Raw genomic sequence first — 23,657 nt, 5'->3', positions numbered from 1 at the left:
GAACTTGACCGCTAAAAAGTAGTCCTTTCGGAATCATTACGCCGAGTCTGAACATGAGGTCTGAACATTGTTTTTAGGCAGGATCTAGGTGAAAGCGAGGCTGTTCTTATCTCTGTGTACAGTCGAGAGAGAGAGAAATACATGTCGAGACATAACGTATTGTTTTGTCAATGGCAAACGTTCCAACAAATTGCCTTTCTTGTTGTTTTTTATTCTAAAAGAACCGGAAGTTTGTTGTCTAACAAAGGGGAAAGTCGAGACTAATAATGGCGGCCGCCATGCATTCAGTCTCTAACACTACTGCAAGTCGTGAAGCGGAGCTTAGTTCTTAATGACGTAAAAGTGTTTCTGATGACCTGCTAGACGAATGACGTCAACAATGCCAATGCGTAGGCCATCAGAATCTGTTCTGGTTATTACTTTCGAACTGAATCAGTGAATGCGGCGGAAACAATTTATGGAAACTAAGTTGTAACCACAAACACAATTTCTTGGAGCAGAACTGCAGCAGAATCTGCGAGATCCTGTAATGGGGCTCGCCCTGGCGATTCCTGCGGGCAAATGAACAAGGACAAGTTCACCACATGGAAATCCACGGACTGTCACTGCAGCCACCATGGCTTGAACGATAACCACGCCGCGGATGACCCTGTAACATCAAAGGGTCTGGTTCAGGACTTCCAAAGCGGCATTGAAGCAAAAGAAAGCGGTCCAAACCCGCCAAGAAAAACTTCCTCCGGACTTACAAAGGGTCGTCCGTATGAGAGATCCGGCAGCTATGGTCGACGTCGTTCAGAATCCGCTCCGGACGCCCTGCTGGATTGCCTGCACTGCGGGAAGGACCTGACAGCCCCGAAATCTCCCAGGAGAAGAGAGCACACAAGGAGATCCACTGTTACCTCGGCGAGAAGACCGCCCTCGCCAATCAAGTATTCAAATGTTCGTAGGCTGTCCTCTCATCAAAAGGAGCGAAGAGAGGATGGTGGAAGGGTATTCCAGATTGGCGTGGATCGCTGCCGCTTGTGTTCGAACGATCGGCGAAGACCCGGCAGAACCGTTTGGGGTGGAGCTGAACGAGGGCTGGTAGAAGACAGGTACTGCGGTATTTGTAGCACAGGGGACATACGCACCAGCACCACTACTACCACCCCAAGGCGTAGAAAGCCAGCGTCTTTCCACGTCGGTGAAGACTGCAGAATCAACCGGGGAGGCATCTTGCAGTCTTCTCTGAAGAAATTCCCACCCTGCAGAAGCGGAGACTGTCCTTCCAAAAACCCGAGAAGCTTCGCAGCCAAACACTCGTGCCTCACAGACACATCAGACGACATTTCTGGCGACATCTTTGACGACAGACCCAGGCGCAGATCCGTGGATTTCGACCACTCGACTCTCAAACGCAGTGACCTTGACCTAGAAGATGACACAACCAACGACGATGACGACACTGAGGGAGGTTATGCAATCAACGTCAACGAAAACAGACGTCGACAGAGCTTGACGAGCTTCTCTGATATTCGTCGTGGAGGTTCTGGTGGAAAAAGTGGTTCACCTGACAAAAGAAAACGACGAAGCTATCCAGGGTACACGAGCAAGAAACACATATCTCCTCTCCTCGTGGATAACCTTGTGGAGCAGGTTCATGGTCACGTGCACGTGCCGTGTATGCACAACCATTCTTCTAAGGTAAGACTAAGAGGAAATAGATGTGCCTTGCCTTGCGCTCACTGTGTGTGTGTGTGTGTGTGTGTGTGTGTGTGTGTGTGTGTGTGTGTGTGTGGCGGGAGCGTCTCTTATTTGTGTGCGCAAGTGCGTTGTGTACCAATGTCAACATTTTAACAGGTTTCTAATAGTCCATATGATATTGTACAAGCAGAGTACGATCAATGAAACATTACGCACGTGTATTCTAATAAATCTATCACACTCCTTTAATCAAAGATGACGCCAAATAAGCGACGCTCTGCCATCAGTCAGGGTCGAGGCACACTCAGATCCACCAGACGACAGCAGCTCATCACCACAGAGGAGGGAGCCGACGCAGACGAAGAAGAATCGGAGAGCGTGGACGATGATGTGGAACCCACCCGTCGCGACAGCCTTCTCATGACACACCTCACCGCCATGTGGCGACGTCATCGTCTCTGTGACGTCATCCTGCGCTCTGAGGGTCAGAAGATCGCCGCGCACAAGTTAGCTTTGGCTGCGTTCAGCGAAACGTTCGCCCGCCGCTACTGCGAGGGAGAGAGCGCGGAGTTGTCGCAGGTGGTGGTGATCGACGTCCCCGATAGCTCAGCGGGAGGCATTCAGGAGGTGTTGCGATTCGTGTACACTGGGGTTATTCGCATCACGCCTGACAACCTCGCGCACGTGCTGGCTGCTGCCGCCTTCCTGCATATCAATGAGATCGTTAACATGTGCAAGCAGGTCAGTTATTGAAGAAAATGATCGAACTACTGCTTAAAAAGTAGAAAAAAAGAACGTTCATCATTGGGACGTTTTATCTAATAGACAAAGCGAAACAATCACTGGAACGTTTTATGGGCGGGGATGTAGCTCAGTCAGTAGCGCGCTGGATTTGTATCCAGTTGGCCGCTGTCAGCGTGAGTTCGTCCCCACGTTCGGCGAGAGATTTATTTCTCAGAGTCAACTTTGTGTGCAGACTCTCCTCGGTGTCCGAACACCCCCGTGTGTACACGCAAGCACAAGACCAAGTGCGCACGAAAAAGATCCTGTAATCCATGTCAGACTGAGTTCGGTGGGTTATAGAAACACGAAAATACCCAGCATGCTTCCTCCGAAAGCGGCGTATGGCTGCCTAAATGGCGGGGTAAAAACGGTCATACACGTAAAAGCCGTGGGAGTTTCAGCCCATGAACGAACAAACAAAAAAACAAAACTGGAACGTTTTCTTTGCAATTGTCGATTTGATAACGTTCCTCTGTAACTGAGGGGTGGTGGGCACAATGTGAATGGCATCCATTCAATGAAAGTTTTCCCTACCTCACCTTACCTCACCTTACCGTACCCTACCTCACTTCACCTTACCTTTTCCTACCTTACCCTATCCTTCCTTACCCTATCCTACCTTACCCTATCCTACCCTACCATACTTTACCTTTCCATACCTTACCTAACCTAAGGCCAAATAAAAATACATGTTGGTTTAGGGTAACGTGACCAAAAAAGATAGGGTTGGTAGGTCGGCTTTTTTTTTCTTTCTTTTTTTTCTTTCTTAAATTTAGTCAACTTTAAAGGTTACTTCCCTTAGTTTCGGTATGGTTCGCAAAATGTGCCAACAGTTTTGGGGTTTGTTTGAGAAACGAAGAAAACGTTTTTGGGTCGGCGGGAACAAAATAGGGTCGGTCGTGTTACCCTAAACCAACATATATTTTTATTTGGCCTAACCTTACCTCACCTTACCTTACCCAACCTTACACTGACCTACCCTACCCTTCCTGACCCTACCCTACCTTACCTTACCTTACCTTACCTTACCTCACCTCACCTCACCTCACCTTACCTCACCAGCAAATTGTGTGCAGATGCTGCTAAAACCAGACATAGAGACGGTGATCTTGTTCAGCTGCTTGGCGGAGAAGTATCAGCTGAGCGACAACCTGGGCTCCTTCTACGACTTCATGTGCAAGCATTTCTTGAGGGTCTCGCGCACGCGCGGCTGGAAGACCTTGACGTTCGGCCAGGTGTTTGACCTTCTCAGCGAGGACAACCTCAGCGTTGAACGAGAGTTAGACATCTTCCACGCTGCCGTCGCCTGGATTGATGCGGATAGAGCCAACAGGTTTTATTATGTTTTGTTTTTGTTTTTGTTACATGTTTGCTCCCCCTTACCCCCCCCCTCTCTCTCTCTCTGTCTCTCTCTCTCTCTCTCTCTCTCTCTCTCTCTCTCTCTCTCTCTCTCTCTCTCTCTCTCTCTCTCTTTTTTTTTCGTCCTGAGGTAAGTGAACTGATGTTCGCTTGCTATACCGAGAGGAACGCGAACCGTGTTGGTCTTAGGTTTTCGGCTAGCCAAGCTTTACCGCATGTAGTCTCTGTGATCCCAGGTGTCCTGTGTTGATCTTTTAGTTTCAGGGCAACAGATTGACTTAAACTTTTGACATCGCTTCGAGCTACTTTTTGACTCACCTGAGTAATCGAAGGGAGGGAGGCAGTCTTCTATTGGTGGGGGGGGGGGTGGGGTTGTGTCTTGACTTAATGTTTTGATATCGCATCGAGCTACTTTTTGATTCACCTGAGTAATCGCAGGGAGGGAGGTAGTCTTCCAATTGGGGGGGGGGGGGGGGGGGGGGGGGGGGGTCCTACTGTCATCGGACATGGCGAAGGCGAGTCATATAAGCATTTGCTTTTCTTTTTTAATTTTTTTTAACACTCCTCACCCTGGCATTCCTTTGACTTAACGACTTGAGACACACTGGACATGAAGTGATGTTATCTTTGCTACAGGCTGACGTTTGCAGCAGATCTGATTGGCTGCGTGCGGTTTGCTTACATCACCCCGGATGAGATCGCCAAACACGTGGAGACCAAGCAGTTCCTCTTTCAGGGAGACGAGGGGAAAGAACTGCTTCTTTGCATTTACAGGTATAGGATCAGTATTGACGTTAACCGGTAATTACTGGTATTTTACCGGTTGAAACAAGAAATTACAGGAACAAAATTGGCTGCCGGTTTGACCTACCGGTTGGTTTTTTAGAACCACCGGGTTTTGTTAGAACTACCGGGGTTTTTTTTGCTGGTAGAACAATAAAACCAGTACTCTAAGTTGGACTCTTACTGGTTCCACTGACCAGCCTACCGTTTTTCTCTGGACTGTCTACATCATAAAAGTTTGCGTACCGGTTTGAAAAAATACTAGCACCATCACTGATTGGATTTATGAGATACTTTACAGATCGTTGACTTGATTTTCTTCTTGCTTTATTTTGTACTGCTATACATGTCTAAGTACTGGTTATAACAACAGATCGGGTGATCGTACTGCTATACATGTCTAAGTACTCGTTATAACAACAGATCGGGTGATCGTACTGCTATACATGTCTAAGTACTCGTTATAACAACAGATCGGGTGATCGTACTGCTATACATGTCTAAGTACTCGTTATAACAACAGATCGGGTGATCGTACTGCTAAACATGTCTAAGTACTCGTTATAACAACAGATCGGGTGATCGTACTGCTATACATGTCTACGTACTCGTTATAACAACAGATCGGGTGATCGTACTGCTATACATGTCTAAGTACTCGTTATAACAACAGATCGGGTGATCGTACTGCTATACATGTCTACGTACTCGTTATAACAACAGATCGGGTGATCTTACTGCTATACATGTCTAAGTACTCGTTATAACAACAGATCGGGTGATCGTACTGCTAAACATGTCTAAGTACTCGTTATAACAACAGATCGGGTGATCGTACTGCTATACATGTCTACGTACTCGTTATAACAACAGATCGGGTGATCGTACTGCTATACATGTCTAAGTACTCGTTATAACAACAGATCGGGTGATCGTACTGCTATACATGTCTAAGTACTCGTTATAACAACAGATCGGGTGATCGTACTGCTATACATGTCTAAGTACTCGTTATAACAACAGATCGGGTGATCGTACTGCTATACATGTCTAAGTACTGGTTATAACAACAGATCGGGTGATCGTACTGCTATACATGTCTACGTACTCGTTATAACAACAGATCGAGTGATCGTACTGCTATACATGTCTAAGTACTCGTTATAACAACAGATCGGGTGATCGTACTGCTATACATGTCTAAGTACTCGTTATAACAACAGATCGGGTGATCGTACTGCTATACATGTCTAAGTACTGGTTATAACAACAGATCGGGTGATCGTACTGCTATACATGTCTACGTACTCGTTATAACAACAGATCAGGTGATCGTACTGCTATACATGTCTAAGTACTGGTTATAACAACAGATCGGGTGATCGTACTGCTATACATGTCTAAGTACTCGTTATAACAACAGATCGGGTGATCGTACTGCTATACATGTCTAAGTACTCGTTATAACAACAGATCGGGTGATCGTACTGCTAAACATGTCTAAGTACTGGTTATAACAACAGATCGGGTGATCGTACTGCTAAACATGTCTAAGTACTCGTTATAACAACAGATCGGGTGATCGTACTGCTATACATGTCTAAGTACTCTTTATAACAACAGATCGGGTGATCGTACTGCTATACATGTCTAAGTACTCGTTATAACAACAGATCGGGTGATCGTACTGCTATACATGTCTAAGTACTCGTTATAACAACAGATCGGGTGATCGTACTGCTAAACATGTCTAAGTACTCGTTATAACAACAGATCGGGTGATCGTACTGCTATACATGTCTAAGTACTCGTTATAACAACAGATCGGGTGATCGTACTGCTATACATGTCTAAGTACTCGTTATAACAACAGATCGGGTGATCGTACTGCTATACATGTCTAAGTAGTCTTTATAACAACAGATCGGGTGATCGTACTGCTATACATGTCTAAGTACTCGTTATAACGACAGATCGGGTGATCGTAATGCTATACATGTCTAAGTAGTCTTTATAACAACAGATCGGGTGATCGTACTGCTATACATGTCTAAGTACTCGTTATAACAACAGATCGGGTGATCGTACTGCTATACATGTCTAAGTACTGTTTATAAAAACAGATCGGGTGATCGTACTGCTATACATGTCTAAGCACTGTTTATAACAACAGATCGGGTGATCGTACTGCTATACATGTCTAAGTACTCGTTATAACAACAGATCGGGTGATCGTACTGCTATACATGTCTAAGTACTGTTTATAAAAACAGATCGGGTGATCGTACTGCTATACATGTCTAAGTACTCTTTATAAGAACAGATCGGGTGATCGTACTGCTATACATGTCTAAGTACTCTTTATAAAAACAGATCGGGTGATAGGCACGCTTTGTACGTTGCTTTGTCAACCATTTTGGAGTTGGTCTAACTTTCGGACATAATACACCAATCATTTTATTGTAAGCGTTGCTTGTAATGATGCTTTCCTACACCGCCCCAACCACACACACACACACACACACACACACGCGCGCGCGCCGCGCGCGCACACACACATGCATACACACACACACACACACACACGCGCGCGCACGCACGCACGCACGCACGCACACAAATGCACAAACACGCTGCTCGACGGCTGCTTCAAGCCCCGTGTTCCACGTGCAGACACCATGCTCTACAAACATGCGGTTGTCAGCACGGGCAGCGCATGCATCGCCTTCCACGTCGCAAGTACACACCCATGATGGCAGCACAAGACCAGTGCAACTCCGCCTACAGTCCTCCAGTGGTAAGAGTGGTCTCAAACCTTCACTGTTGGGAAATGACGGCTTTATTCTGTGTCAGTTGCGACACTGATCATGATATTATAAACTCGGCAGAAAAATATTATTGCACCCATTTTTGTGCCCCGACTAAATCATTTATGCCTGTGTCAATTCATTCCAACTTTCTATGCCATTAAACTTAAAGGCCGGCTACTTCGCTATCTGGCACAATTTTCGAAGATTTCTTTTTATATTGGTCGAAGGTCGCGGTCATTGAAAAGCTCGCTGAAGCTCGCATTTTTCATTGGATCCGCGAACTCGGACCACTATTGTTTAATATTAGTGACTCTGTGACTCGGCTTCAAAACTGTACTCAATAATTATCAATTTGCAGATATTGCGCTCTACCAAGATTCCAGGGCTCGCGCATCAAATACTGGTAGTCCCCCAGCGATACCAGGGAGAAATCGGAGAAATACTTCTCCTCTTAATAATGAACGAGAAAGTGGCGTGTGGCTTCAAACTGTTGAATATAGTGCCCTTTATGCAAATCGGAGAAATACTTCTCGTCTTAATAATGAACGAGAAAGTGGCGTGTGGCTTCAAACTGTTGAATATAGTGCCCTTTATGCAAATCGGAGAAATACTTCTCCTCTTAATAATGAACGAGAAAGTGGCGTGTGGCTTCAAACTGTTGAATATAGTGCCCTTTATGCAAATCGGAGAAATACTTCTCCTCTTAATAATGAACGAGAAAGTGGCGTGTGGCTTCAAACTGTTGAATATAGTGCCCTTTATGCAAATCGGAGAAATACTTCTCCTCTTAATAATGAACGAGAAAGTGGCGTGTGGCTTCAAACTGTTGAATATAGTGCCCTTTATGCAAATCGGAGAAATACTTCTCCTCTTAATAATGAACGAGAAAGTGGCGTGTGGCTTCAAACTGTTGAATATAGTGCCCTTTATGCAAATCGGAGAAATACTTCTCCTCTTAATAATGAACGAGAAAGTGGCGTGTGGCTTCAAACTGTTGAATATAGTGCCCTTTATGCAAATCGGAGAAATACTTCTCCTCTTAATAATGAACGAGAAAGTGGCGTGTGGCTTCAAACTGTTGAATATAGTGCCCTTTATGCAAATCGGAGAAATACTTCTCCTCTTAATAATGAACGAGAAAGTGGCGTGTGGCTTCAAACTGTTGAATATAGTGCCCTTTATGCAAATCGGAGAAATACTTCTCCTCTTAATAATGAACGAGAAAGTGGCGTGTGGCTTCAAACTGTTGAATATAGTGCCCTTTATGCAAATCGGAGAAATACTTCTCCTCTTAATAATGAACGAGAAAGTGGCGTGTGGCTTCAAACTCTTGAACAAAATCAACTTTCTGTGTTTCACAACACAGACATTCAAAACTGCAAAATTCCTATTTATTTTACACACAAAACCTTAGAAATACATGTAATGGGAAGAGAAACAAGTACATAATAGTAAAGAGTTGAAATGCATCAATGATACCGGACCAGTTATTCCCATTATCAGTTATCTGTCAAGTCATTCCTAAAAGTTTCCAATGAGTGTGTTACATTTCACAAAAAAATCAAACTTTAGGACACTGTCAAGATATTCACATGAAAAATGCATGCAAAAGAATGAAAAATGAAAGAGCAAAACCATAACAACCTAACAATGATGTATTATGACTTCTACCAGCTGTGTCCTAGTCGTCATCATTGTCGCCGCGGCACGGAATCAGCCTAGTCCGGGTAACCTAGTGCGCTTATTGTGTTCTTCTGCTTAAACCATCATAGTACGCAGCCCTGAAAGTCCAACAAATGGTGTACTCGCCTTTGGCTAGTGATTCTGAAAGTGTAATAGCCAGAGAGCAAACTTTACTAGCCAAACCAACAGTTTGTTTCAGAAACTTTACTCGCATTTGGCGAGTAGATGAACATTTCTACTCTCCAGTTACATGTTTCTACCCGCCATGGTGAGTAAAATACTCGCCACTATGAGACCTGGTATGAGAGTCATCAGTGTCATTGTGTATCTCCTTGACCCTCCTAGCCAACATCGTCTCCTGTGTTATCAAAATCCCACTAATACCAAGCCAGCGACCTTTCATTTCTACATCACACTTTTCTCACAGCCTGCCTCAACCAGACAAACAATCAGCAGAAACGTCCCTCAGACGCTGATGTCATCATGTTGTGACGTCATCCTGTCCGTCGGAGGCGTGAACCCTTTCCAGCCCGAGGTGGAGCCGCAGGCACGACTGGTGGAACAGTTCCATCCCCGCGAGAACCACTGGACCACCCTAACCCATCTCCCTGACGGCAGGCATCACCATGGAGTGGCCGTTGTGGAGGGGGGCATTTACGTCATAGGTACGTCATTTATATTTAGGGCACATGGTCTGAACATTTGTGAAAGTGTGTTAAGGCCGTATCTCTGGTGTTTATCAATTCATCTTCGTAAAATTGTGCACACTAATGTTAGTACCTAAAATGAAATGTCATGGAAAGTGTCAGCAAAATGTCTGTTAAAATAAGAATTAATGACAACAAAACAGTTCAAAAGTGATAGTAATTATGCCCCCTCTCCAGAACACACATTAACTTTGCAATACCAATAACATGTAAAAGTGACTGATGAATGCAACTATACTAGACAGAACACTTTAAATGTGATGGGGTGTTTTTTGTTGTTATTTTTATTTGTTACAAGGCTTACTAAGAATATTGTCGTTGCAGGGGGCTCCGTTCTTGACGACTTGAACCCCGGGCACCTGTGTAACCCCACCACCTCGTGTTACCGCTACGACCTCTCTACCGGGCATTGGAGCGCTGTGGCTCCTCTCAACACGCCCCGGATGTACCACGCCACCGCCGTCATCAATGACGTCATCTTCGTCATCGCTGGGCAGACGCAACATTCGAGGTAAGTTTGAGTCCTTCATTGCCATTACCATTTGGTTTATTATTATTATTATTATTATTATTATTATTTTATTATTATTCTCTTTATTTATATAGCGCCTTATCCGAAGTTCAAAGCGCTTTATGCCGTGTGAGATGGAATTTTTTACACAATATATCACGCATTCACATCGACCAGCAAACCTCAAGCCTGTTTCGATACTTGTTTTAACTCTTTGATCATAGCGCCAATAGTATGTTGATTTCCTGGTGAGTTAGCTCCCGTATGCGTGTTCTTGGTTTTGTTAATTTTGCATTATTTTCTAACTAGAAACAATCGATTCTTGCACTATCGTTGGCGTCTTAAAGCAAGACTGACAGGCGTTGTTGTGTAGTGCGGCGTCATTGCCGAGGCATCTCAATCACAATAGTTTTCTTTATGTTTATGATATTGTGCTCACTGAAATCCAAAACAATGTGTATCGAAACGTATGTCTGTGAAATAAGCGATACATTGATAATCAAGTGGGAAACACTGCAAAGTAAAGAATGGCTTGCACGCTTTGATAGCAATATTTGTTAAGGACCGCTGAACACAGCTACTGCATTACAACATGAACATGTCAGAAAATGTACGACTGCACAATGTCAAACCAGAGAGCAGGAACAAAATGTGTCACCTCACACCCTGCCAGGTTGCTGGAACTAAGTGTAGGCTATGTAATGTGTGTGTGTGTATGTGTGTGTGTGTGTGTGTGTATATATGTGTGTGTGTGTGTGTGTCTCTATCTCTCTATCTCTCTCTCTTTCTCTCTCTCCCGCTCTCTCTTTCTCTCTCTCTCTCTCTCTCTCTCTCTCCGCTCTCTCTCTCTCTCTCTCTCTCTCTCTCTCTCTCTCGTCCCTCTATCTCTCTCTCTATCTCTCTCTCTCTATCTCTCTCTCTCGTCCCTCTATCTCTCTCTCTCTCTCTGATTTCCTCTTTCCCTACAGACACCTGTCCTCCATGGAGTGTTACCGCCCCGAGGTGGACGAGTGGGAAGCGGGTGTGGCGATGAACGAAAGCCGTATCGGGGTGGCGGTGGCCGGGTACCGAGGTCAGCTCTTCGCTGTGGGTGGATTCTTGGAAACTCAACACGAGCACGTCGTACGCTCTGCAGTCGAAATCTTCGACCCTGGAGAATGCAGGTTCAGACTCAAAGTTTTGTTTTGGATTTTGCTCAATAGATGGCCGAGTGGTAACGCACTTGCGCTCGGAAGCGAAAGGTTGCGAGTTCGACCCTGGGTCAGGGCGTTAGCAATTTTCTCCCCCCTTTTCTAACCTAGGTGGTGGGTTCAAGTGCTAGTCTTTCGGATGAGACGAAAAATCGAGGTCCCTTCGTGTACACTACATTGGGGTGTGCACGTTAAAGATCCCACGATTGACAAAAGGGTCTTTCCTGTCAAAATTGTATAGGCATAGATAAAAATGTCCACCAAAATACCCGTGTGACTTGGAATAATAGGCCGTGAAAAGTAGGATATGCGCCGAAATGGCTGCGATCTGCTGGCCGATGTGGATGCGTGATGTATTGTGTAAAAAAATTCCATCTCACACGGCATAAATAATTCCCTGCGCCTTGAATATGTGCGCGATATAAATTGCATAAAATAAAATAAAATAAATAAAAAAATTTAAATAAATAAGTCCCTGCGCTTAGAACGGAATACGGAATACGCGCGATATAAGCCTCATATTGATTGATTGATTGATTGAATAGGATAAGCAGCCATGGGAGTCCATGCTATATCGCCGTATTTTGTACCCATGATTGTCTAGATTACGATCAGTACGGTTAATGAAAAAAACAAACCACTGTGGGGCTACCCTCATGAAAATGGATCTTTTCAGCTAACACCACAAACAACCAACGCACGCACACAAACTGAGAATGCACGAATGATGGTGTTTGATGCTGTCGTTGTTGCTGTCCATAATGTTGGTGTTTGATGCTGTCCATAATGTTGTCTTCTGTTTCTTCATTCAACTAGTACTTTATGTTGTTTCTTTTACTGACTTGATCTTACGCCTGAGTCACGGCTTTCAGACTAAAACTACATCATACCATGCATGTGTATATGACTGGCCAAAAAACACACACAAAAAGACACAAAAAGACACAAAAAGACCGGCTAACAGACCGCATAACAGACAGACAAACAGAAAGACAAAACTTGACCGAACTGATTTCAATTGCGTAATTTCTCTCTTAAATGACTGCACATGTAATACTATATAATCCTATAATCTTCTCTTCAGGTGGACATCTCGCAACAACCTGCCCACCCCCAGATGTCACGCTGGACTGGCCGAATGTGTGGGAAAGTTGTACCTCGTAGGAGGGTCCACTTTTCCTGCCGAGAGTCCCACGGTTTGCAGTCTGCCATCAGTCCTCAGATATGATGAACTGGATGACAGGTAGGTCGTGTGTGTGTGTTTGTGTTTGTGTGTGTATGTGTGTGTGTGTGTGTGTGTGTGTTTGTGTTTGTGTGTGTGTTTGTGTCTCTGTGTGTATGTTTGTGTGTGTCTCTATATGTGTGTCTGTGTGTGTGCGTGGGGGGGGGAGGGGTGCGGTGGAATACATGTGTCAGAGAGCAAAAGAGAGTGTGTTTGACTCTCTGTGCGTTTGTTTGTTGGTGGAATGTGTGTGGGTGTGGATGAATGTGTGTTCGTTCGTGTGTGTGTGGGTGTGGGTGAATGTGTGTGTGTGTGTGTGTGTGTGTGTGTGTGTGTGTGTGTGTGTGTGTGTGTGTGGGTGAATGTGTGTGTGTGTGTGTGTGTGTGTGTGTGTGTGTGTGTGGGTGTGTGTGGGTGAATGTGTGTGTGTGTGTGTGTGTGTGTGTGTGTGTGTGTGTGTGTGTGTGTTAGAGAGGGGGGTTGGTGTTGCGCAAATTATTTTCAGCTTAGAATGCCGTGACGTGATTGCCGTGACGTGATTGCCGTGACGTGATTGCCCTGACGTGATTGCCCTGACGTGATTGCCCTGACGTGATTGCCCTGACGTGATTGCCGTGACGTGATTGCCGTGACGTGATTGCCGTGACGTGATTGCCCTGACGTGATTGCCCTGACGTGATTGCCGTGACGTGATTGCCGTGACGTGATTGCCGTGACGTGATTGCCGTGACGTGATTGCCCTGACGTGATTGCCCTGACGTGATTGCCCTGACGTGATTGCCGTGACGTGATTGCCGTGACGTGATTGCCGTGACGTGATTGCCCTGACGTGATTGCCCTGACGTGATTGCCCTGACGTGATTGCCGTGACGTGATTGCCGTGACGTGATTGCCGTGACGTGATTGCCGTGACGTGATTGCCGTGACGTGATTGCCCTGACGTGATTGCCCTGACGTGATTGCCCTGACGTGATTGCCCTGACGTGATTGCCCTGACGTGATTGCCCTGACGTGATTGCCCTGACGTGATTGCCCTGACGTGATTGCCCTGACGTGATTGCCCTGACGTGATTGCCCTGACGTGATTGCCCTGACGTGATTGCCCTGACGTGATTGCCCTGACGTGATTGCCCTGACGTGATTGCCCTGACGTGATTGCCCTGACGTGATTGCCCTGACGTGATTGCCCTGACGTGATTGCCCTGACGTGATTGCCGTGACGTGATTGCCCTGACGTGATTGCCCTGACGTGATTGCCGTGACGTGATTGCCCTGACGTGATTGCCCTGACGTGATTGCCGTGACGTGATTGCCGTGACGTGATTGCCCTGACGTGATTGCCCTGACGTGATTGCCCTGACGTGATTGCCGTGACGTGATTGCCGTGACGTGATTGCCGTGACGTGATTGCCCTGACGTGATTGCCCTGACGTGATTGCCCTGACGTGATTGCCCTGACGTGATTGCCAGGTGCGTTTGGCAATTGCGCTTTGTCGGTACATTGTATTGTGTTGATTATGTTTGAATATTGCTCGAATTGTGCGACACTCAATGACGTGTGTGTTACATGCAGGTGGGACACAATTCAGACCCTACAAACACCTCGCCACGACATGGGTATTACTGTCCTGGGTAAGTGTCGCCACGACATGGGTATTACTGTCCTGGGTAAGTGTCGCCACGACATGGGTATTACTGTCCTGGGTAAGTGTCGCCACGACATGGGTATTACTGTCCTGGGTAAGTGTCGCCACGACATGGGTATTACTGTCCTGGGTAAGTGTCGCCACGACATGGGTATTGCTGTCCTGGGTAAGCGTCGCCACGACATGGCTATTACTGTCCTGGGTAAGTGTCGCCACGACATGGGTATTACTGTCCTGGGTAAGTTTCAACACTGATCTGGGTTATTCTCCACAGCTGGGTACCATTTTGAAACATGCATTTTTAGTCTTTTAAATAATTATAACGTATAATAAATGGAAACAAGAATGTATTATTTTTATTTCTCCCCAGTAATACTCCAATTACTGACTTAGATAATGAGAGACATGTAACAAAAAACATCGTAACATTTTTCTCTTTTTTGGTGTGGTTTAAATGGAATCAGTATGTATTAATGAAATCAATTGGTTAAAATGTCCCAGTTAAGGAAAGAAATATCACCGTAACATGGTTTCCACTGGTACACAGCTCTGGTTAGGGAAAGAAATATCACCGTAACATGGTTTCCACTGGTACACAGCTCTGGTTAGGGAAAGAAATATCACCGTAACATGGTTTCCACTGGTACACAGCTCTGGTTAAGGAAAGAAATATCACCGTAACATGGTTTCCACTGGTACACAGCTCTGGTTAGGGAAAGAAATATCACCGTAACATGGTTTCCACTGGTACACAGCTCTGGTTAGGGAAAGAAATATCACCGTAACATGGTTTCCACTGGTACACAGCTCTGGAGAATAACCAACCTAGAAATCAGTGTCACTGAAAGCATTGAGGACTGTAGCCTTCACACAGGCAACACCCACGTAGTACCAGCTTCAACTGCCGTGGGATCTTAAACCTGTTCTTTCCATCTGAGCGTGTGACATCGGTGTTCCCGTTTTGTCTGTCCCACGGTGTTTGGTAATGTTTAACCACTTGGCCACCGCACATCTGGACGTTACATATAGCTTGAGATAAGAGAGTAAACCATGTCTGCACAAATAGGGATCACAGTTAAAGTCGTTAATATGACGGGTGTTGTGCGAGATTCAGTATGTAGAACACAGGCGCAGTATCATAATTGTGAAAATATGTAACCGAAAACAAACTTTGATCGGAGCTTGAAAACTAGGCTATCGATTGCACACACACACACACACACACACACACACACACACACACACACACACACACACTGACACACACGCACGCACGCACGCACGCACACACACACACACACACACACACGTACGAACGCACGCACGCACACACACACACACACACACACACACACACACTCACACACACACATACACACACACATGACCTACTAGATCTGGAATTGTCGCAACAGACAAACAAAAAGACAACCAGTTACAACCTACTACTTACGCCTTCCATGTAGGACATTTTAGGCCGAATGAACTATCGTAGACGACCTGAACTCCACCTTTCGGTTATATGTCACAGTGTACGATAACACTAGAATAGAATTGTCTCGTTGCATCAGCCTTTAACGGTCGGATCTCAAAGTATAGTTAAAGAAGGAAAAGTTGTCGATATCATTCCCGGATAAAATGAGTGGTCAAATAATGTGAAGAGGATTTAGTTTTGGGCTGTACAGCTGCACTTGACTGATCTAGTGTTAGACTGATCAAGTGTTAGACTGATCAAGTGTTAGACTGATCGAGTGTTAGACTGATCAAGTGTTAGACTGATCTAGTGTTAGACTGATCGAGTGTTATACTGATCAAGTGTTTGGCTGATCTAGTGTTAGACTGATCGAGTGTTAGACTGATCAAGTGTTAGACTGATCTAGTGTTAGACTTACCAAGTGTTATACTGATCTAGTGTTAGACTGATCAAGTGTTAGACTGATCGAGTGTTAGACTGATCGAGTGTTAGACTGATCTAGTGTTAGACTGATCAAGTGTTAGACTGATCAAGTGTTAGACTGATCGAGTGTTAGACTGATCGAGTGTTAGACTGATCGAGTGTTAGACTTATCGAGTGTAACTTGCGAGTGCTATCAGTTTATGTCCGTCGCTTTTATGTCAGTGTCTTGATTTACAGCGTTATCACAGAAGAGTTGATTTAGCTGAAACGTTACATATTGTCCAGAGAACCTTCGGAAGTATTGGGAATAAGACCTATGATGAAGAAGGACAAATATAGCACGCTTTCACACAAACACGCACAGAGCACGCTGTTTTTACTCTCTCTCTCTCTCTCTCTCTCTCTCTCTCTCTCTCTCTCTCTCTCTCTCTCTCACTCTCACTCTCTCTCTCTCTCACTCTCTCTCTCTCTCTCACTCTCTCTCTCTCTCACTCTCACTCTCTCTCACTCTCTCTGTCTCTCTCTCTCTCTCTCTCTCTCTCTCTCTCTCTCTCTCTCTCTCTCTCTCTCTCTCTCTCTCAATGGCCTAGTGGATAAGACACCAGCCTCCCAAGCGGAAAGTCGTGGGTTCGAATCCCGGCCGCGCCTGGTGGGTTCAGGGTGGATATTTTTCCGATCTCCCAGGTCAACTTATGTGCTGATTTGCTAGTGCCTTATACCGATTCGTGTGAACACGCTTCCCAAATGGCGGGGTAAAAACGGCTAAACACGTAAAAACTGTGGGAGTTTGAATCCTTGAACGAAGAAAAAGAAGATCGACTCTCTCTCAAACAAATGTTCCACAGAGCGCCCATGATTGGACACGCGCACACTCACAAGCTACGCGCAACCCTTTAATACTTTTGGTTTTTTCGCTTTTTTTCCACAGGTTGCCGTATCTTTATCGTCGGAGGCGTGTCTTCTACAGAGAACAAAGTTTTGAGTGACGTGGAATGCTATGATGTGGAGGGAGACTATTGGCTGGATGACGTAGAACCAATCAGATGCCCTGCCCTCGGTCTTGTCTGCGTCACCGTATTGGCCAGTTAACCAATGAGCGAAAGGGGGCGTGGCAAATTGATGCTATAATTATGTAAACTGTTCCACTCTGTGTCTGACCTTTGTCAAAGAGCCTTTTGTTTTTAATGCTTTTTGTACATATTTCAAACTATTTTTTTAAGAAGGCTTGATCTAAAGTCAATTTAGCATAAGTTATGTGAACATATTTCTATGCCAAGTGCATAATGTATTTTATGCTGTGATTGTATTTTGGTTTTATTTATCATTTATTACATTTTCCACGTCGCCATTTTTCTTTCGATTTAGTGACTGGCCGAGGACATTATGGGGTTTTCTTTTATTTAACTGTCGTATTTTGTATAAACCTGTACTCTTGACTGTGATCGTTTTTGCTGTGTTTATTTCGTAACGCGAATTACTCATGACCTTCTTTAGCACTTTTGTGGACGAAAACATATGACTGACTCTACCACAACTTCTATCTCACTTTAATTCTTTTTGACTGAAAGACGTTTTGTTGCATGTGCCATTGCTATATATATATGAAATCTGTTTTTGAATATAAAACAGTCAACCATGAAAAATTTGAAATCCTGAAGTCTTATCGAATGGTAAAATGTTGTGTTCAAAGAAATCATTGGTCTGCATTACACACTAAAGCTATAATGAATATTTATATAGTCGAACGCATGAAAAGTTTGATGTCGAGCAGTAACAAATATTGAACAACAAGAAACTGAATTGCTATTCCTACATTATTCTCAACTAAAGCACCATTAAATTGATATAGACATTTTTCAACAAAAGACTAGGTTATAAATCTAAGGCTTTGCTTTGACCTTGTAAGAATTTATCTGCATTAAAAGTGGCCCGAACTGACCCCGTATCGCCGTGACATTATCACCGAAGTGCAGGCAAACAGTGAAAAGCAGATAGCCTTAGTAATGGACGTTTCCAAAACCATGCTAAACTTTAACGTAACGGCGTGGCCGTGCATGCAGAAAAGCGCATGAAGTTAAGTGTGAGATTGTCTATGGTCCCCTAGACAGTCATCAAGTGAGCTCGTGTTTGTAAAGTGTGAGTATGGGAATGAGACCTTCATTGTGTCAGTGTGTGTGTGTGTGTGTGTGTATGTGTGTGTGTGTGTGTGTGTGTGTGTGTGTGTGTGTGTGTTAATACTGCTATCCCAGTTAATCATAAACAGCACCGCAGTATCATTCTCAGTGTGGGATACGACACAATCACACACAGACATACGCATGCTCACTTAAGCCTACCACCACTCACTCTTAAACAATCGGCCTTCATAGAGTCACACTTCTGGGCCGAGGGGCACGAACCGAAAGTGGGTGCCACCCAACCGAAAGTGGGTGCCACCCAACCGAAAGTGGGTGCCACCCAACCGAAAGAGAACAAACCGCGAAGTCTGATTCATTGATATCACAACAAAACTCAATTTCAACAAATCCAATACCACGGCTGGCTCCCACCCGGTTGTTAACTTCTCGTGCACCTCGGCTCAGGAGGCAAGAGCAAATAAACGTTAAGAATCAGGAGGAGCGAGTCTGCTGATAAGAGGCTGCACCATACTGACCTTAAGGGGTTACTTGTGTGTTCAAATCGCTCGACAGATACATTACACATTTTGTGCACATCTGAGGGAATTCCCAACCGGGACCACATGGTGACGAGCGCTTCAGCCACCCGTGTAGCTTCGATAGACTTCAGAGGGATGGCCTCCGGATATCTAGTGGCGTAGTCCACCATGGTCAAAATGTATCTGTTTTCGTCCTCAGACGCAGGCAAGATGGGACCGATAATGTCCACTGCCACCCGACGAAAGGGTTCGTCGATGAGTGGCATCTTCTCTAAGGGGACCTTCCTCACCCTTCCCTTGGCAACCACCTTCTGGCATTTGTCACACGACGCACAAAACCGTCGGACATCCGTGCAGATGCCTGGCCAATAGAAGTGGCGCCACACACGGTCCGTGGTTTTCTTGGTGCCCAAGTGATGCCCCAGAATCGAATCGTGCGCCGTTGCCATTACACCTTCGCAAAACTCGCGAGGCACCACCACCTGCCTAAAAGATCCTTCCCTGTTGCTGAACTCTCGATAAAGCAACTTCTTCTCCCTGAGAAACTTTGACCTCCCGTGTTTCCCGCTGAGCTTGACCTTCCCTGACTTCGCATGCTCAGGAAGAGTAGCTAATGTCGGGTCTGTGTCCTGAGCCTTTGCAAGAAGCACGGGGGTAATGTTTCCCAGGGCTGCTCGGGCGGCAGGTAGGGGTTTGAGAGGTTGGTTTTTTCGTTCCGCCTGTGCCCGCGTGAGTACAGAAATGACGTCGGGAGTCCGATATACGGGAACTTCCCTGATGACGCCGTCCACAAACTGGACACGGTTCCCAATGAGCAGGTCGCATGGAGGATCGTCCATGACGACGGCCACAATGGTCCCCGTGAACAAAGGGGTTACGACCTTGATCACAGCTGTGTTCAGGTCGCACGCGTGAGAGGCCTCGGCCATTCTCACCTTCAAGCTGTCGCCTGTGTAGGCCTTTGCCGGAACTAAACTTGCTCGGACCACAATCATGTCTGCCCCAGTGTCTCGCAGACCTTCGCCCTTCACCCCGTTGACATACACCTGACATTGTGGCTGTAAGTGTTTCTTGGAGCAAGGAACGCAAAGTTGCGGAATTCCACAAGCACTTGTGACGTCCCGAAATTCTTCGCTGGCAACATAATGCACGCCCTTCTGGTCTGATTTCCGTTTAAGGCAGTCCTTCTTGACGTGGCCCCGTTTTCCACAGCAGAAACACGTGATGTCGTTCCTGGAAGTAGATCCCTTGTGTCCGTGCTCGTCCTTCCCATCCTTGGATCCTGAAGAACCGGAATTCCCTGACTTGTTCGGCCGTGAGCTTGACGACTTCCCGGAGATCGCCTGGGCGTCTTCGTATACCCTGATCCATTCGGCTGCCTCCTGAGTCGTCTTTGGCTGGTGCTCCTGTACAAAAGCTACCACCTCAGGTCGTAGGCTAGACATCAGCTGTTCCATCACAATCAAGTCAGCAAGGTCGTCGACGTCCCAATTCTTCCTTCCGTTCTATCTCTAAGCGTTTTATCACGCTTCAGGCTTTAGCGCGTGTGCCTCGCTCAGTCTGTCCCTCGCTTCCAGGAGTCAAATACCCCCCTTCCCCAAGTACCTGTCTCGGAGGAGAACTCTTTTCAGCCATGGTGTACGGGGAGAAAATGCTACAGACAGTCAAACGCAGCGATAGCTAGAACCCGCGAAGACCAAACAAATTACAATGGATACAAAAATCCAGCAACCAGAAAACGCAGAAGAAAAATCCAAACGGTGTCAAACGAATGCGTGGCCTATTTTATGGCTGCTTTTTGCGGTGAAACCAAGTGTTTCCCACAGCCGTGGCCTACTTTATCGGCTGCTTTTTGCTGTGAAACAGAGTGTTTCCCACAGCCGTGGTTAGGACATCGAGTCCTCGGACCCTTCCCCCCCAATTTCCAACCAAAGTTAAAAATACGGAGAAAAATCCAAGTAAAACAAGATGGTAGACTAGTAACCTGTTACAGAATGCGAAACAACGAAGTAGAGAACACTGAGTAAAACGAATAACAAATCCGCTAACACCGCTCAGCTCTCTGCAACGGAAAACTCTGAACGAACACACAAACGAGAGATCACAAACAAAGGAAAGGGAAGTAATCACAGATAGCGCATAACGTAGCTCACAAATTACACTTTACATTTCCTGCAAGATGTGAATCGCTTAAGGTGTGGTATATGATCAAAACTATACCCAAAAAAAGGTAGCTCCAAGCAGAAAAAATAAGTCGAGCACTGAAGAGATTATCTGCTCTTAGTTATCCTTAATTGGTGGGTCTTTATCAGTTGGAAATTAACTGAGTAAATCCCGGCTTGGCCCCCATGTGTCACGTTTTAAAGTCAAATGAATGACCTTTATTTATTTATTTATTTTTTTTTTTTTGCAGGGAGTATCCCTCTTCATTAATCTTTTTTTCTTTTCTTTTTTTCTGCTTTTTATATTAATTTTTCTACTTTAAATGTTCCTATATCGTTAACAATACTATTTCTAAATGTATTTTGAACACGCCCAAAAAACTTCCTTTACGGTAATTTTTAATAATCCTATTATATTTACAAATCACTTTATCCTCAACGCATTTCCAAGTGAACATAATTTTGGGGCATTAAAAAAAAAATCAGCTAAATCAATGTCGTTTTCACAATAAGTACAACAATTACTGTATGTTGAACTTGTGCTTAATAATGTTATATCGGTAAAACTCTTTGTTGGACAAACATAGATTGGTTATAAGGAAACTTTGGGTTACTGGTAAAGTTTAAAAGGAAGAACATTATGCAGTAGACCGTAAATAACTAAGTTTAGTGACTTGTTCCTTATTCAGTATTGGGGAAATGTCTGTCAAGAAGTTTAGAAAAGACAATACTGTTCATCGGTGTTTTAATTTGTTTTCCCTCGTTAATTTTTGATTACGATGGCGATGCATGGTTATGTACAGTTAAAAGTCAAGATTCGATTTTTTTTAAAGCATAGGACAGTTTCTTTACGCGTTTAAAAAAAATTAACACAGAGGCAAAAACCGGTTGTTGCAGTCTGAATGCAATTGAGGTCTATTAAAAAAAAAGGTTAATTAAAAAAAATAAATAGCTCCCAGCGGCACTTGAACCCAGAGCGTCGGATTGAAATTCCGAATCCGTAACCACTGCACTATGCTTCTCGTCTAGAAAACGCATTATGCAAAGATGTGTTATCAGTTATTCAGTCGTGGTAGTTTGAAAGCTCACCATCTTCGCCGAATGACTCGAGCACGTTTTTTTTCGGTCAGCAAATGAAGTTTTGAGCCCCGCTGTTTCAAGCTTTTCACCTAAATTAAGGGCAGGTGGGCCAGTGCAAAATTGACCAAATCGTTCAAAACACTGTTTTGGGTATTTTAGCAGATTATGTTTCCATAACATACCTATCATCCATGTGTGTCGGTGTTTTTGTCAAAAGTGTCCTATTTATCTGTCAATAAAGACAAAATGTGAACATGTGTGGCATTGATTGTCTTCTGAAGTCGATATTCCCCCGCCAAAAAATGTCTCATTTCAAAGGCTAGTTACGGCTTTGTCCTCAGCAAAACAGTGCATTCACGACATACGAAACTGCGCAGCAGCTCTTGACCTATAACATGACATCAGTGTTTTGATGAATGTTCCATTCACTCAGCCACTTGTCCGTTGCAAAGGCAGCAATCGTAATCGAACGGAAATGTCCTTTTTTGGAAGGTACTCGACATCCATTGGTTCGTTTCATAAACCGAAATCGGGAACCAGTTTACTTTGTGAGTGCGCATGCTCAGCTTACGAATTTTGCATACGGAAACTACCGAAGAGACTCTCGGCCATGACGGGAACACCCGAAGTTCACTCGGTTTTACAACATCCTGGTTACACATCAAACGATCGGTGACAACTGAAAGCGAATTTTTCCTTGAGAAACAACCTTTGATACGATAACAATGGCTCGAAATAAGAAAGAGGACAATGTCTTTATTAGTTCGGTTAGCAACAACAAGTAGTTCCGCTGGTACTAGGCCAAAGTTTGGATTCTGTCGGTGTTTCCGATACAGAGGAAAGCTTTGATCTCCACGCAGATCCACAGGTCGCCATTTCCGAACACGCCATGCAGCACACTTTTTACGTCTCGGCACTGGCTTGCTTTGCGCTGAATTTGAGTCAGTTTCTGTGCAGTATCTCCTCGACAAGCAAGTTGAGCATTTGCTACGCAAAAAAACAAAAACAGGAGAAAGTATCCAACATCAGTCAGATTATCGGTAATGTTTGCTGGGCCTGCCATTTCCCGAACGAAACTGGATCAGCAACTGTTTGTATCAATCTGCACTTTCGTAAATTCCGTCACTGTCTTGACGAACTGTGTCATTTTCTTCACCGCGATACACAGTTCATTGCGAAGAGCTTCCTCAGTAAGTCGTTCAGATTCCACGTACGATTTGTTGTCAAAAAACAACTCAAACGAAAGTTTCAAACTCATCATCCTCCATCTTGCTTGTCGAAGCACCAAAGTACTGTATCGATGTAAAAACAAAAGCAGAAAACTTCGAGGAAACCAACAAATCGACGAGATAACGGAAGGAAATAAGTCTCGTTCTGGCTCAAGTAAGTTACCGTTAAAAATACCGTTATTCTCGCATGCAAATACAAACGAGAATCGGGTCATTGATACACGTTTAGCGCTGGGGCAGTATCCCCATGCTGGTT

General features: G+C 44.8%; 1 protein-coding gene across 1 annotated transcript; it reads left to right on the top strand.

Annotated features, from left to right (window-relative positions):
- The first annotated feature begins 364 nt into the window (after positions 1-364).
- Positions 365-17,924, top strand: LOC138965499 (kelch-like protein 12). The gene is made up of 11 exons (XM_070337672.1): positions 365-1,683; positions 1,939-2,424; positions 3,543-3,799; positions 4,462-4,599; positions 7,282-7,405; positions 9,529-9,766; positions 10,133-10,319; positions 11,288-11,482; positions 12,594-12,752; positions 14,305-14,363; positions 17,203-17,924. Exons 1-11 carry the CDS (start codon positions 562-564, stop codon positions 17,361-17,363), a joined length of 3,126 nt encoding a protein of 1,041 aa, XP_070193773.1. The 5' UTR covers positions 365-561; the 3' UTR covers positions 17,364-17,924.
- The last annotated feature ends 5,733 nt before the right edge of the window (positions 17,925-23,657 follow it).

The sequence above is a fragment of the Littorina saxatilis genome, linkage group LG4 (genome assembly GCF_037325665.1).
Source record: "Littorina saxatilis isolate snail1 linkage group LG4, US_GU_Lsax_2.0, whole genome shotgun sequence".
Lineage (NCBI taxonomy): Eukaryota > Metazoa > Mollusca > Gastropoda > Littorinimorpha > Littorinidae > Littorina > Littorina saxatilis.
This window is presented reverse-complemented; position numbering and strand designations above follow the sequence as displayed.

Excerpts from the sequence above, each read along its gene's own strand:
- LOC138965499 (XM_070337672.1), top strand. The coding sequence starts at position 562 with ATGAACAAGGACAAGTTCACCACATGGAAATCCACGGACTGTCACTGC. Across the intron at positions 4,600-7,281 it reads CTGCTTCTTTGCATTTACAG|ACACCATGCTCTACAAACAT; the intron begins GTATAGGATCAG and ends TTCCACGTGCAG. Across the intron at positions 7,406-9,528 it reads CCGCCTACAGTCCTCCAGTG|CCTGCCTCAACCAGACAAAC; the intron begins GTAAGAGTGGTC and ends CTTTTCTCACAG.